Source organism: Protomyctophum parallelum, assembly GCF_964188405.1.
Source record: "Protomyctophum parallelum genome assembly, chromosome: 11".
Lineage (NCBI taxonomy): Eukaryota > Metazoa > Chordata > Actinopteri > Myctophiformes > Myctophidae > Protomyctophum > Protomyctophum parallelum.
In genome coordinates, this window is record NC_139707.1 from 8,351,175 (window position 1) to 8,367,062 (window position 15,888).

Genomic DNA, 15,888 nt, shown 5'->3' on the forward strand with positions numbered 1-15,888 from the left:
CCAAATTCAATAAATTACTCAACAGGTCAATAAAGAACACACATTGTACACCTTTGTAATTTAACCCTGAGAGGGTAGAAATGTAACCAAATGGACCCATAATGTGGTTTGTTTGTCTACATTAGTACACTCTGAGAATTAAATGTATTGTTCATTTGGACGTAGAAACATTACCGTTCTTCTCTGGCAGGCTTTAGCCCATTCTGACCGGGCACCCATTTTGGTGTCAGCATCATGTTATGCTTTAGCTATTTAAAAATAGCAGATCTACAAGCTCATATCGCGCCACCGAGTGGCGCGATACGAGCTTGTAGGTCTGCTATTTTTGAAAAATCGAAGAGCGACTGACATTTTTAGAATCTGATCTCAGGTCAGAATGGGTTCATCAGACCAGTGTGTGTCCGGCGGAAACCTCGTATGAATCTGATCTCAGGTCAGAATGGGTTAAATGTATTGTTCATTTGGACGTAGAAACATTACCGTTCTTCTCTGGCAGGCTTAAGATGCCGTTTTGACATGTTTTTATAGTTTTCTCTCACGTGTTTCTGCCATGCTACTCTAACTTATGTGCTCTGTGTATGACAGGAATGCCCTGTGTTTTCCTGAAGGTCTTTTTTCTTTGAATAAACTATGAAAAGTAATTTAAATATGCAGCCTCTGCCGACTGTTTCCTGCATTAGGCCTCTGGACTGTGAACCTCTCTACCAAGTTTGGTAACTGTAGCCCGGCTTACAGCTTCATGTCCCATTTTCCACCATCCAAGTTTAATTCACAAATAAATCGAGCCATTAAAAGGTCAAGTATCTTTCTTGATACAAGTTACATAAGATTTGTTCTGTCCCAGCCAAATACAAAATACAAAAAAACTGTTTCAAATACAGGTATTTCAAAGACCATCTCAGCCTGTCTGTGTGCACCTGGATCCTCTCGCAGTGACCTGAGCAGCTCTACAGCAACAGCTTTGGTAGCAGGGTCCTGCTACCAAGCACTGCAGGACCCTGCTTGTATGTATTTTTTGTATATATTTTTTTTATTATATTGACATTAAATAGATTTTTTTAAACATTCTATGATGGTTAAAAGATAATGACCTAAGTTGACAAATGAATTCATGAGGAAGTATATACATTTTTTTTATTGGATGATGTACGATGATAAGAGCGCCCTTATTTTTTTTACCATAGTTAAATGGAGAGTGCCCTCTCCATGGTCTGGAGAGGGCACTTTTTAACCATGGTGTAAAAGCCCCCTTTCATGTCTATATTATGTGTGCACGACCGCACGTGCCTGCAAAAGAACAGTGTGCGTTTACAGTACTTCAAACAGTCAACTCAGCTGTGTTGTGTCAAACACCTATAGTGCCAGACAGTGCAGTAAACATTGTGACATTAAAAAATGTCCATTGGAGTGCTGAAAGGACATAATGTTGGACCACGCAGGGCTAGAAGACGCTGCTCTGTGGCGCTAGGGCGTAGTCCGTCTTCCTTCTGCGTTTGAGGAGAAAGTAGAGGAAGACCGAGACCGCTGTCAGAGCGCAGGACAGACCCACCATGACCACTACTGTCCAGGTGAACATGGTGTCTGAGAGAGAGAGAGAGAGAGAGCATCAGGCACTGTGCGAGTGCACAATTGGAACTATTGGGTTCCATTTTTGTGCACTCTGGCATTGTACTATAGCCTATACTGTATAGTGCTATAGTACACTAGTTCCCAAACACACTGGGTCGCTTTATTCTTAGTTTCCCATGCACTTTTTGTTTTTAATTATTTATTATCAAAATATTTTCATTAATTCAAAACAAATATATTTTTCAGAAATTTCATGAAGGAATCAAAGAAAAATATAAGAGATAACATGAATTAGATTCTAAAACCACACTGTGAGCTTGTAGATCTGCCATTTTCACTAGCTTGGGTCTTGGGCAGACATCAAATGTCACTTTTGGGTCCTAATTGGAGCCTAATTAGTTTGGGAACCACTGGTATAGTGGAGCCTAATTAGTTTATTATTATTATTATTATTATTATTATTATTATTAATTAGTTTGGGAACCACTGGTATAGTGCACGGTGCAACAACATTATTTTTTTTATCCAGCACAAATAATTGTAATGTATAAGCCCATTTACCAACAGAGAATATACAGTATATTTACTTTATGTTGTTTACTGTATGTATATTTATGTTGTAAATGGTACATAGTGCCTTTATCCAAGGCGCTTTACATAGATTGTGCAAAACATTCACCCATTCACACACACATTCATGGCTCATTCGTGCCTTGCATGGCAGAAACCATGCAAGGCACCAACCAGCACATCAGGAGCAATTAGGGGTTCAGTGTCTTGCTCAAGGACACTTCGACGCTAACTGGCAACCTTGCAGTTGTCATCCAGCTTACCCCTGAGCCACAGCCGCCCAAATATGTTGTATTTGACATAAATCACAGTACTCACCATGAGCACTCTCAAAGACTGTTCCATTTATAGGATCAATCCAACCAAAAAAAACAATAAAATAAAATAAAAAGATGATAGGCTTTAATATAGAGGGTCATTTACTCACTCTCAACAGTGCTGGTAGGATGTTTGGGATCAGAGGTCATGGTAAGGTCAGTGGTAGGCCTTGATGTCTGCATTATTGGATCTATGCCTGTTAGTAGGCAATGCATGCACGCACACACACACACACACACACACACACACACACACACACACACACACACACTGTATTGTATGTCCATATATGTAATGTATGTCCACACAAAAGAGATGCATACAAGGACACAAATATTATAGGTGCATTAGAGTCACATTTACAAATTCATGGCATGTGTTGTCACTCAGTAGTATATAGGCTACTCTATGGATATAAGTAACAGCGTCTCCGCCCATATATGACGGCTGCCAATTATAGCAGAGACACCACAATGTGTCTCCTTCTAGGGCATCCCAAGTTGTTGGAACCCGCTATAACAATCAGTCTGTGCATATGCCCTAGGCGTTGAGCTGACCACCGGAGCTGAAATAACGTTAACCCGCTATAACAATCAGTCTGTGCATATGCCCTAGGTGGTGAGCTGACCACCGGAGCTGAAATAACGTTAACCCGCTATAACAATCAGTCTGTGCATATGCCCTAGGTGTTGAGCTGACCACCGGAGCTGAAATAACGTTAACCCGCTATAACAATCAGTCTGTGCATATGCCCTAGGTGGTGAGCTGACCCCCGGAGCTGAAATAACGTTAACCTGCTATAACAATCAGTCTGTGCATATGCCCTAGGTGGTGAGCTGACCCCCGGAGCTGAAATAACGTTAAGCGGTGGCGAGTAAAAACAGAGAGAAGCGGTGGCGGTGGTTTGCTCTTCACTGCGACTTGTAGTTCGGTGGTCACCTAACCACCGGAAATCCGGACTATGTATGAGCCTTTATGGATTTGGTTCCATTTGTTTGTCTCAGAGTTAAATGAAATACACTGTTTGTTTGGACCCACCTTGTACATGGAGCCTGATGGTCCTGCTGACGTTATACAGCTGGTCGTTGATGAGGGCGGTGAGGCGACACGTGTACAGGCCCTGCTGGGAGTGGCTGAATTCAGGGATGGTCATCTGGTGGTCGTCTCCGCCTCTGCGGAAGGCGCCGGCGGCACGCAGCTGGAGCGCCGTGGCACTGGGCTCCTGGTAGGACCAAACCAAGTGAGGCAATACAAATCACTGTTTTATATTCCTATATGTCAATGCTGACAAAGAGTGATACAATGTTTGTGTGTCCACAGAAATTCCAACAAGGTTATTAATTAATTATTATACAGTAGTTAATTGACTAAAACTGACAAAATACAGATTTGATGTGAAATAAAGAAAGAAGATAGTTAGTTTAGTTAATTGAAATAAAAATGTCCTTAGTTTCAGTCCTAAATTTAATTAATCCTTTTTACAAAATAAAAAACTAAAGTAAACTAGTAAACCTGCTTTAAGAAAAAAAAAAGTGAAATTGAAAACTATTATACTAACTATTAAACCTCTAAAAGCATATAGCAGATAAGATATGCAAAATGAAACCCCTAATCCTAGCAGTGTACACACACACACACACACACCTTGAACCATTCCACGTGGTCTGTCCAGTTGAAGTGGTCGAGTGAGGGACATGCGAGGGTCACACTCTGACCAGCTGGGGCAGACCAGGGATAAGACAGTTTGTCCATATCTATGGACCTGGACTCATACACGTGTAGAGCCATGCTCCCGGCTATACAGTACGTCTCATTTCTGCAGAGAAGAACAAGGAAGGAACACATATAAATTACCATCTAACCGTAAGAATACATTAGTTACCATCTATGGGGGCGGCCATAGCCGAGTGGTGAGTAGTGAGCCTGCCTGGGGAGCCAGCGAGCCTGGTTGTCCCAGGTACGATTCCAGGCCAGGCCAGCAATGTGTCGATGTGTGTCCCAGAGTAAGACTCTAAACTCCTAATTGATTTGCTCCCTGAGTGCCATAGAATGGCTGCTCAGTGCTCACTGCTCCTAGTTTAGGATGCGTAAATGCAGAGGATGAATTTCACGTATGTGCAATTGTGCATGTAGCCTACAGTGGAAAAAAAAAAACCCTAGGTCGCTTACATTTCATGAGCTTTCATTAGTCAGGCTTCACCTGACAAAAAACCCAAGGAGTGGGGACTATTCTAAGTAAAAGTAGTATTGCGCCTTTCTCCAAAACGCTTGCTTGTGTGTGTGTGTGTGTGTGTGTGTGTGTGTGTGTGTGTGTGTGTGTGTGTGTGTGTGTGTGTGTGTGTGTGTGTGTGTGTGTGTGTGTGTGTGTGTGTGTGTGTGTGTGTGTGTGTGTGTGTGTGTGTGTGTGTGTGTGTGTGTGTGTGTGTGTGTGTGTGTGTGTGTGTGTGCGTGCGTGCGTGCGTGCGTGCGTGCGTGCGTTGCGTTGCGCTGCGTTATTATGATCCAGGGAAGGTCATGGGTAATGTTTTACATGTGTTAAGCTTTAATATTTGACTTTTAAAAACTTTAATTTAACAATGGAAGTCAATGGGGTTCAGATATGGAGCTCATGCCACATACTGATGTCATTTAGTTCCATTAAATATTTGATCGTTCTGTTTTAAGCACCTGTAGACGCAGGTGTACTCTCCTGAATCCGAGGCCTGGGCTGGGAGGAGCCACAACTGTCCGTCATGCTGCTGGACGCGCCCCTCGAGCCCATAGGCCCTGGCCCCTGTCCCACGGCCCTCGGAGAAGGTGTGAGTTGCTGTGGTCGAGGCCCTGGCCCCTGTCCCACGGCCCTCGGAGAAGGTGTGAGTTGCTGTGGTCGAGGCCCTGGCCCCTGGCCCGCGGCCCTTCATGGAGAAGGTGTGAGTTGTTGTGGTCGAGGCCCTGGCCCCTGTCCCGCGGCCCTCTGAGAAGGTGTGAGTTGTTGTGGTCGAGGCCCTGGCCCCTGGCCCGCGGCCCTCTGAGAAGGTGTGAGTTGCTGTGGTCGAGGCCCTGGCCCCTGGCCCGCGGCCCTCTGAGAAGGTGTGAGTTGCTGTGGTCGAGGCCCTGGCCCCTGGCCCGCGTCCCTCTGAGAAGGTGTGAGTTGCTGTGGTCGAGGCCCTGGCCCCTGGCCCGCGGCCCTTCATGGAGAAGGTGTGAGTTGCTGTGGTCGAGGCCCTGGCCCCTGTCCCACGGCCCTCTGAGAAGGTGTGAGTTGCTGTGGTCGAGGCCCTGGCCCCTGGCCTGCGGCCCTCTGAGAAGGTGTGAGTTGCTGTGGTCGAGGCCCTGGCCCCTGTCCCACGGCCCTCTGAGAAGGTGTGAGTTGCTGTGGTCGAGGCCCTGGCCCCTGGCCCGCTGCCCTTCATGGAGAAGGTGTAGGTTGCTGTGGTCGAGGTCAGCCGCCGTACCTGCAGGGTCCTCTGGAACTTGGGCCAGGTGAGGATCACTGCTTCCCCCGGCAGTCTGAAAAGCTCCAGCTCCGCAGAGACCTGGAAGCATCCGTCTGGGAGAGAAGAAGAAGAGAGCCATTAAATGTGTGAACATAATACGTCAGCACCATTTTATCACTTAATGTATGCTTTGTATTAATAGTGGTCTACATCAGCAAAGTAACCAGTAACTAAGTAAAGATGTGAAATAATTGTAAAACAGTAAAACAAATTAAAAGATCACACTCGAGTGAAGTGAGGGGGGCATGCACGAAGTCCGTAGACTTGTCTGCCACATGACGCCAAGGCGGTGTTCACGGGGGGCATGAAGACCAAGGTGGTGTTCACGGGGGGCATGAATAAGACCAAGTGACCGACATAAAAAGTCCATAGACTTGGCTGCCACATGACGTCGTTTATGGCCCCTGGCCATATGTATTATTATTGTGATTATATTAGAGTTCTATATTAGTGTATATCCATATGATGGTACATTATTATACTTTTAGTTAACGATAGTTTGAGGGGTGATTATTATTAGTAGGATGGTATTGGGTTGTGTTCTCTGTCTTCAGTCCAGGTGGTGAGCTGCAGTGTTCTGTGAAAGAGGCTTGGGTGTTGGCTTCATTGTGAAAGAGGCTGGGGTGTGGTGTTGGCTTCAACACCACACCCAAAATGGCTTCATCGCCAATCAACACCAGTAATTGATGCTCTGGTCACGGAGGCGTGGCCAGGTTCCTTCTCACCTGTGAGGAACTGATCACCCTCACAGGATTGGGTGGCTGCTCTTGTATCCATGGCAACACTGAGCTGGGGTAGGAGGTGCAATTCCTCCTTCCCCCAACCAACCACTTTAGCCAGTGACTTTGATTATTACCGTAGTTTGATCCCTTCGGAAAGGATCCCTTTTGGTTTAGTTATAGTTGGCTTTTGTTGTTGTTAGCCCAATTTCAGTTAATTGATCCATTTTATGTAAATATTTATTCATTTATTCACTTCACTAGTTTTTTTGTTAATGAATGTTGTTAAGATATGTTACGGGTCTTTGCCCCTTGTCACCAAGGGTCAAAACACGTCACGGAGGGCGCACACAATTCAATTCAATTCAAAGGGCTTTATTGGCATGAGAAAACATACGTTTACATTGCCAAAGCATGAAGAACAAAGCCAAGCGTTGCCTCTGAGATATTGTGTCAAACAGCAAGTAACCATGAAGTACAATCAGAATTGTATACTTGCCTTTGATTGGCAGAGGAGGTAGAGCTCGCCGTCCATTCACACAGCCAATGAGGAGGGCCACAACATACAGTAGTGCCAAGAACACTATAACACTCTGAACGAGAAAAATCAAAATCAAACCATCAATGAAAAGCTTTCTCACAAGATGCCAACTCTCATTTGGTTGAATAGAATTTGCTCCAAAAATGTCACCTGCGTTGTGAGCTACTCAATTCATTTCAAAGCATAGCAAATGTTTAACAACTAGTGCCATTTAATCTGCCTAGCTTAAATAAATGAACGATGATTCAATATGAGGAAGAAATATAACACAAAACATATTGTATACTATACTACTGAAATTAAAATAAAAGTATTGAGAAATTAATAATAGACAGAAGATGATACTGACATAAATGCTCATTTCAGGAAATCCAGGTCTTCAGGTAGGTGCGTACTGAATTGATCACAAATGCTCAATCACATTTTTGCCCTTAATGTTGAAGACGTACATTATATGTAGTCTATAGAGCGTGTGACTGTGACATCATCACAGTGTGACATTCCCACCTTCCTGTCACCAGTCAGTGACCGAGCTTTAGGAGATGTGACAAAACTAAACCGCCTCCGCTTATGCATGCAATGCAATGGCATGGTTTCTGTGGCTAGAGGTCTATTCATAGATACTGAAACTGTCCTCTTGAAGCCCAATCATAGTCTATTGAATTCCATTCTGTATTACATGTTTACAGTCGTAAGGTCAGTATAGGCACTATAGACAGGCACTGAGAGGCAGGCAAGTACAGTACTATAGGCCTTAGGCAGGTACGCATTGTACAGCAATTGTAAAAAATATTCAGTAACAACAAATCCACTTTCATTAAGTGTTTTCTGGAAATGCTTCATTCGTTACATAAGCAGGACAATCCTTTACACCCACACAGAGTGATGCATGGTTTCCCCCATGAGATCATTTGGTTAGGATTATGACTGTGAGTCATACCGTAATATTTGTAGTACAGTAGGTGTGCTGGTAAATGAGCATACATCAAATCTACATAATCATATCAACCATATGAATATATCAACCGTATGCATTACTATGTTACATTTACAGTATACTGTACACCACCACACATATACTTTATCATGATATGTCATGTAACGTTAATGTGTAGCCCAGCGGTTCCTACACTTTTCTGGATCAGTGCCTATCTTCAGAGCACACGCACGCACGCACGCACGCACGCACGCACGCACGCACGCACGCACGCACACACACACACACACACACACACACACACACACACACACACACACACACACACACACACACACACACACACACAGTTAAAATATTTACTTACGTTCGAGTGGTCCATCACCTGCAGGGTAATGATATGGAGTTGTGGACTGATGATGTGGACTGTCTGTCTGTCTGTTTGTCTGTGTGTGTGATCTGACAGTTAGTTGGTGGTTTTAAACTGCCCACACAACACATTTACCGTGGAAATTTCACAGGTTTCCCAATATAATGTACAGCCCTCTCTCGCTCTCTAAGTTTAACAAACCACAGAGGAACACACACACACACCCACGCACACACACATGCACGCACGCGCGCACACACACACACACACACACACACACACACACACACACACACACACACACACACACACACACACACACACACACACACACACACACACACACACACACACACACACACACACACACACACACTGTAATGTGTAGCAGCCTACCAGCTAACAGTGGTCTTATTTTGACAAGTGTTTACAACAGAGTGCAGCAGATCTTCTGTTTATGTCAGAGGGAGAGGTCAGTTTGTTTACATATTAAGGGAACACACGGCTACACAGGCACTGGTTACAAACCAAACAGTGGAAGAAAACGGTTCAATCGGATGTTATTGGCATGGGAAACATGGGAAATAAAACACGCAAATGTGTAAACACATTGCAACTTCACAGTTTAGTGTACAAAACTACATAAAAAGGAAAGAAATGGCAGCAAATCAAAACATATTTAATGGTACCTGCTCTGTTTGTACATTAGGGACTCGCCCATGCTAAACCCCTTAGTTACTGGTGGTTCAGGTTGTCATTTCAGTGGATGTACTCTTCCTGTCGCAAGAGCTCACAGATGTTGCTACTATATGTTTGCACATCCCACCCAGCAGATATGGAAGTTTTTTTTGTTAGTCATGTTGTCTAAATATTTTGTGCGTCTTTGTAATCTGTGGGTATAGTACTGTATCTATTTCTATTGTCTTGCTACAGTGGGCAGCAGGTCAGTTTCCACCTCATCGTGCGGAACCACAATATAAATTTCCATTGTTATGCGGATGACAAGCAATTATACGTCCCCATAAAGCACTGGTCACTCTGACGTCACCTGTAACGAGGCCTGCCTCAGTTTTACCTTAAAAATTGGATGTCCAGAATCTTCCTGCAACTAATTGAGTCTAAATCGGAATTAATTATATTCACTCCTCACTGCCCAAACACACAAATTACTGATAATCTCACCTCCTGTCTTGGTACGCTCTCCAGAAATCAAAACATGAAGGCCCGAAACCTAGGTGTAATGTTTGATCCTGAGCTATCCTTTGATTTCCAGGTGACTAAGGTAGTCCAATCCTGTTTTGTCCAGTTGAAACAAATAGCTAAGGTCAGGCCATTTCTTACTTTTTCAGACTTAGAAAAAGTCATCCATGCTTTTATCTCTTCCAGATTAGATTACTGCAATGCACTTTATTCAGGTATCAGTAAACAGAACATTCACAGACTGCAGCTGATACAGAATGCAGCTGCCAGGCTACTGACCCGCACTAAGAGAAGTGAGAACATTACACCTGTCCTTGCGGCACTTCATTGGTTACCCGTACATTTTAGAATAGATTTTAAGATTTTAAAGTTGTTTAAAAACAAGTTAACTCCTTACAAGCCTGGCCGCTGCCTGAGATCATCCAGCAAAACCTTATTTTTGTATTGTTACTGCTATTATTATCTGTAAAGCACTTCGTAAACTTGTTTTTTGTTAAGGTGCTATATAAATAAAGTTATTATTAGAGTTATTATTATCTTGTGTGCAGTCAGTGCACACTGCACTGCACAGTCTCCTCTTGGGAGCCAGCTCTGCCTGTGGCAACTGTTCTAAAATCAGACTGTGCTCACTGACTAGGTTCATAAGCATGCAGTAAGGTTTGGGATGGGTCTAATGGTCACAATTAATGTTCCGTTATTCTGCCATTGTGTATTCTGTCCAAAATAGTACTATAGGCCAAATAGTATTCCAATACATATGAGCTAGTAACTATGGAGTGAATAGAAACCTGTAAAAACCAATGCATCCTGGTAATCTACTCTACAGAGCTTTCAAGACATAAAGGCATGAATCCCTTGGCTGTTTTTGTAGATGGTTTTCCTGCAGGTTAAAAACTAAACAGGGCATTCTAATAGTCAACACAAGTTACAACTGCAGCTAAATACAATTAATAATGTGTAGTATAGGGTTCAAGTGGTTAAATGGTGCAGTGACACAACAACAGACTGCAGTTCCTGGCTCCATGTGTTAATGACTGACTGACTGTAGTGAGGGAAAGACATGTCATAGGCCTACAGTATGTTGCGTGTTGTGGGAAATTCTCCAGATAGTCAAGTTTACAAACAGTACATAAATATAATGCAACAGGTCAGAAACTCTGGTACAACTGAAAATACCCCTCTGCCCCTCAAATGTAAACGCAAACAATATTCTTTTAGCCAGTGACAACATGCCCCTACTAGTGCGTGCAAATAGGGGAAAGGGAATCATCATGTGAGGGTGTTGGAGGTCCAAGCAAAGGTATTTCTTTGTGTGTTTTTGGCGCATTTGTGTGTCTCTGAAGCTTGCAATTTTTTCCCCTAGACCACAAGTCATGCACAGGACCATGATTGGACCAATAGATGGTACCCATTCATGTCTGTCGTCATTGCTGTCACAACCGTATTGCTACAGTAGTAGATGAACGGATGTTGAGTAAACCTCCTTTGGTACGTTGTACACGTAATGTACGTGTACAACATGCACCACTGTCCATTTTTTTTAAAGCATTGTTGCAGTACTAGTATGGTATGATGTGCACGTCATGGCAAATTTGCATGGTTGATCTGTGCAAATAAGGACCTTGTTTGAAAGTGCCTCTTTCCTTATTTTTTCAAGTTATCGGCCTGCCAACAGTGCAACCATTGACTGAATAGCAACTTCAACTTAAAGTGTATTGTCATATCACAAGTTCACCGGTGTAAAGGATTTGTTGAAAAGATTTCCTGTACAAGGACCAAATGTTTTGCAGTTACAAAATAGAGAATAAAGAACAAAGGGGGAACAAAGGGGAAAGGAGAACAAAGGGGGAAAAAACGCACTCGTGTGAAGTGACTCAAGTGAGGGGCGCCTAGATTGTTGGGGGCATATTGATGTTCTCATTATGTCCGTGAAAAATGAAATAAATATATTACATGTCCAGAGACCTCGCTGGCACAAATTACATCATAATTACCCTAAATTACCCTAAATCCGCTGCCAAGCCACTCAAACGAAGCGATGAGACACAGAACAGGAAACTTATAGGCCTACTTATACGCCACCTTCTTGAAACCAAAGACTACAGTTACAGAAAATCATACTGCCTCTAAAGCCCCAAAAAACCCAAAGGGTCGAGACGGGACGAGACAGGTTTTAGCGTTCGCCCCAGTGGTGTGAGATCATGTCCTGTTGCACGTCGACCCACGTCGACCCAAGTGGTTCAACTGGTTTAATTCAATGGCCCAAATTAAACCACACCAATGGGTCACCAGACACCATGCATCTACTCGCAACCGTTTGGTTGCAAGGAGTTGCATGGCGACTTTCTATGTCTATGATCTGCACACCAAAATGCTGCTCCCTTTTTGGGATGATTTACAGATGATAATAATGAAGGCTCTGTTCCATATAGTGTACAGTGGTTCTCAAACGTTTTAATGTCAAGGACCCCCATAACTCTGAGAGTGTACAAATGGAATAGACACTAGAGGGCCACTACATTTTTACACTCACTCCAGAGGGCCACTATATTTCCACACTCACTCCAGAGGGCCACTATATATTTCCACACTCACTCCAGAGGGCCACTATATTTCCACACTCACTCCAGAGGGCCACTATATATTTCCACACTCACTCCAGAGGGCCACTATATATTTCCACACTCACTCCAGAGGGCCACCTGCACTCACTCCAGGGGGCCACCCGGCCACTAAATATTATATTGTAATGTTTTCTATTTTTTAACTGGAATCCTGAAAAGTATATATTATTTTTCTGCTATTTTAATTTCAAATACATGACGTGTTTGTTTTACTAGCTTGTCAGATCTGTCATGGACAGACTGGAAAACCGACATTTTGCTTCCATCTAGTGTTCACCAGCAGACACTGCATGTGTCTGAAGATTATTTATTAAATCAGTGGTTCTCAAACACAAATTGAGCAGGGCACTGCAGGTAATTGAACCCTGTTCTGGTCAAACTAAGGCACTGGTGTGGAGTACCACACAGTGCCTTAGTTTTGTTGTCGAAAAGGTCCAATCACATTCATTAACATTTCAACAGTTCGACACTGGGGGGGGGGGGGGGGGGGGGGGACAGGGACACTGGCTGGGGGAGGGGCACTGGGGGGACACTGGGAAGACACTGGGGGGACACTGTGGGGGACACTGGGAAGACATGGGGGTACACTGTCTGGGGGGACACCAGGGGGACAAAAGTAGCGACCACTTTGTGAAAGCTAATGGGGATTCCGAATAAAGAATAAATGCGACCTGCATCGCAATAATAATAATAATATGTTCAGTCAAACGTACACTTCTGTACAGACTGCGAAGTTTAAATTGATTAAGGGTGAAAATGTCTGGAAAATAATAAAGATTGATTAGGAGGCTATTGCTATTGATCATTATTCATGAATCCCAACTATCAGACCATGCAGTCTGAAGTGAGTGGTGAAACAGCGCCCCCTGTTGTTACTCTAAACATAGGGACATTGCTTTTCCCACTCAAAAAATGATACACGAGTAAAACATTTTCATGGAATTCCGCTGCCCGCACGGAGTGAATCAACCACAAATGTGACGTCTCTGTCCTCCTCAATGCATCCTTATTGCAACACACAGGATGACAACTTCCAAAAGACTCTTTGCAGGAAATTGCAACATCCACAACTTTGCTTAGTGTAGTGAGTTGGAGGCTTGGAGCACGTTTCTAAACTGAGATAGACGTGAATTTATGCCGTTTTTTTGTAACATAGGATAATATTTGCCGTAGCTATAGGCGGCTATGCTACTGCGATCAACGTGGAGAAGAACGACAACTCGGTAAGTTTTAAAAGTTTATCTCTGAATGTGTATGTGTGTAATAATGGTCTTCAGCCTGTTTGCATTGTAAACTGACAAAGCTGTTTGTTTCTCACGTGTAGTAGTCTACTACAAAACCCCACCCACCTGACGTCTACGTCATTCTTTCTACACGATGTTGACGTTGTGCTTCATGTTTTAAAGTTGTCTGTCCATAATTATATTATCCGTGGGAGGATTTATTTTTAAAATTACATGTAGGCCTACTGTACAGTATGTGGAAATGGTTATCAGTTAATGTTGACCAAAAACAAGCAAAGGCTATGTTTTATTATTCCATATGTATTACAGAGCATGAGTCTAGAACAAAACTGTTCAATAAACATGAATGATCATGATGTGGTTCACAGCAGTGGTTCTCAAACTATATATTTCATGTAAAGGACCCCCAAATTGACACTTATAAGCCTGTGGACCCCCATTTGAAAAGATATGCCAGGGGACCCCCTAGCTCTGTTCCATACCCCCTGCTTTCGATTCTGCGAATTTCTGCCCTGCAGTAAGTCTATGGGACAAACGGGGTTAAATCTCAAATCGAAATCAGACCAGCCTCTCCTCTTTAGTGGAAATCTCACGAACGTTTGACCTACTCACCAATACAAACACGGGTTGTGTCAATAGAAAGCCTACTTTCCTTAGTGGACGCACTCTGAGCCCCCCCCCCCCACCACACGTATAAACTGTACTTTTTGGCCAAAAGGGGATTTTGTTGCCTTACTGCAGGGCAGAAATGAGCAGAATCGAAAGCAGGGGGTATGGAACAGAGCTAGCGACCCCCATAAGTGAAGATGTTTACACCTTGTGATTCTCAATCATTTTCATTTCAAGGACCCCCAGTTTGACATGCATTACAGAATACGGACCCCAATTTAATGGCATTTCTATCTCTGGGACCACAAATTATATTGTAAAATAATGTTTATGTAACTCTGAGAGTGTGCAAATGTACACCATTTGAGTTACAGACCCACAAGGGTGCATTTGGTTCGTACTATCTATCATTTAGATGGGGAGTGGGGACCCCCTGGGAGAACCACTGGACAGCACTTAGCCAAAGCAGTGCACACTGCATGGGGGGGGTCCAAAGGGGTCAGATTCTCAAACACATGAGTAAACTGCTTCTTTGACATGCAGTAACATCCTGTAGGCTGTAATATATTCTAGTTCTTTTATGTTTGGGCAATATTTTGTATGTTTTGAAACTTGCTTGTGAAATGTACAGGTCTCTTTTTCAACAACAACGACTTCATGGAAGTATGGACGCACACACACACACACACACACACACACACACACACACACACACACACACACACACACACACACACACACACACACACACACACACACACACACACACACACACACACACACACACACACACACACACACACACACACACACACACACACACACACACACCATAATGTTGAACAAAGTGCAATGCATTACTAGCGTGTTGCAAAAATACAGTACATGGACAAACGTGTTCAGTCTGTCTGAACACCTTTGTCCATGTATGTATAGCTACCTAACCTCAGCAAGACAGCAACCCCCTATTTTTCCATCAAACACGGAGCGTGTCGTGACAGTGAGAAAGAGAGAGTAGAAGTTTTTCTGTGGGTGAGGGCAGGATGTGGCAGGGGGTATTCTTTCTGCGACGGAGGGGCCATCCAGACGAGGTCTCATGTATACAGCATACATAATACATACATACATACATACATACATAATTAACATAACCGCAATGTAGACGCTGGGAAAGTTTATAAACGTGCGCGGGGAACAGCCCGAGCCACGTGGAAGGCCTCTGAGCTTGCTTTGTGGTTTGTGTTTTACAGTTTGCTTTGTGGTTTGTGTTTTACAGTTTAACTGAAATGTGTGTGAAGGAACAAACATTCAGCAGCACGTGTATTCTCTCTGATTCATTCCTGTAGTAGTGTGTGGTAGAACAGGGGTTTTGAACAGTGGCTGGGGGACCCCCCCCCTTCATCATAAATAAATACTGAAATCAGATATAATCATTAAGGAAATGTGTGCATGTACTATGTAAACTCTTAATTTCCATTTTCCAGCCATTCAGTTATTCTTTTGGAAAATAATCTGCCCCCCCCCCCCCCCCCCCCCAAATAATTTCAAATTCTGTACCAAATTCTAAGTTATGAACCGTTATTATATTATGAAGAAAAGCGTGGGAATAGTACATGGGTTAAATGTTCAGGTCCAAATGAATGTCTGGGAATCCCATTAGTTTTTACCTTATTCATTATTTTGCCGTTTTTATACAATGCCCTAACCCCTA

At 43.4% G+C, this 15,888-nt stretch overlaps 1 protein-coding gene across 1 annotated transcript; it reads right to left on the reverse strand.

Annotated features, from left to right (window-relative positions):
• Window positions 1-1,143: 1,143 nt before the first annotated feature.
• On the reverse strand, window positions 1,144-6,710 carry LOC310866528 (uncharacterized protein; the record flags this gene model as incomplete). The annotated part of the gene is made up of 6 exons (XM_083776169.1): window positions 1,144-1,581; window positions 2,567-2,653; window positions 3,496-3,679; window positions 4,102-4,273; window positions 5,125-5,986; window positions 6,659-6,710. 6 exons carry the CDS (start codon window positions 6,708-6,710, stop codon window positions 1,442-1,444), a joined length of 1,497 nt encoding a protein of 498 aa, XP_083632295.1. The 3' UTR covers window positions 1,144-1,441.
• Between the last annotated feature and the right edge of the window lie 9,178 nt (window positions 6,711-15,888).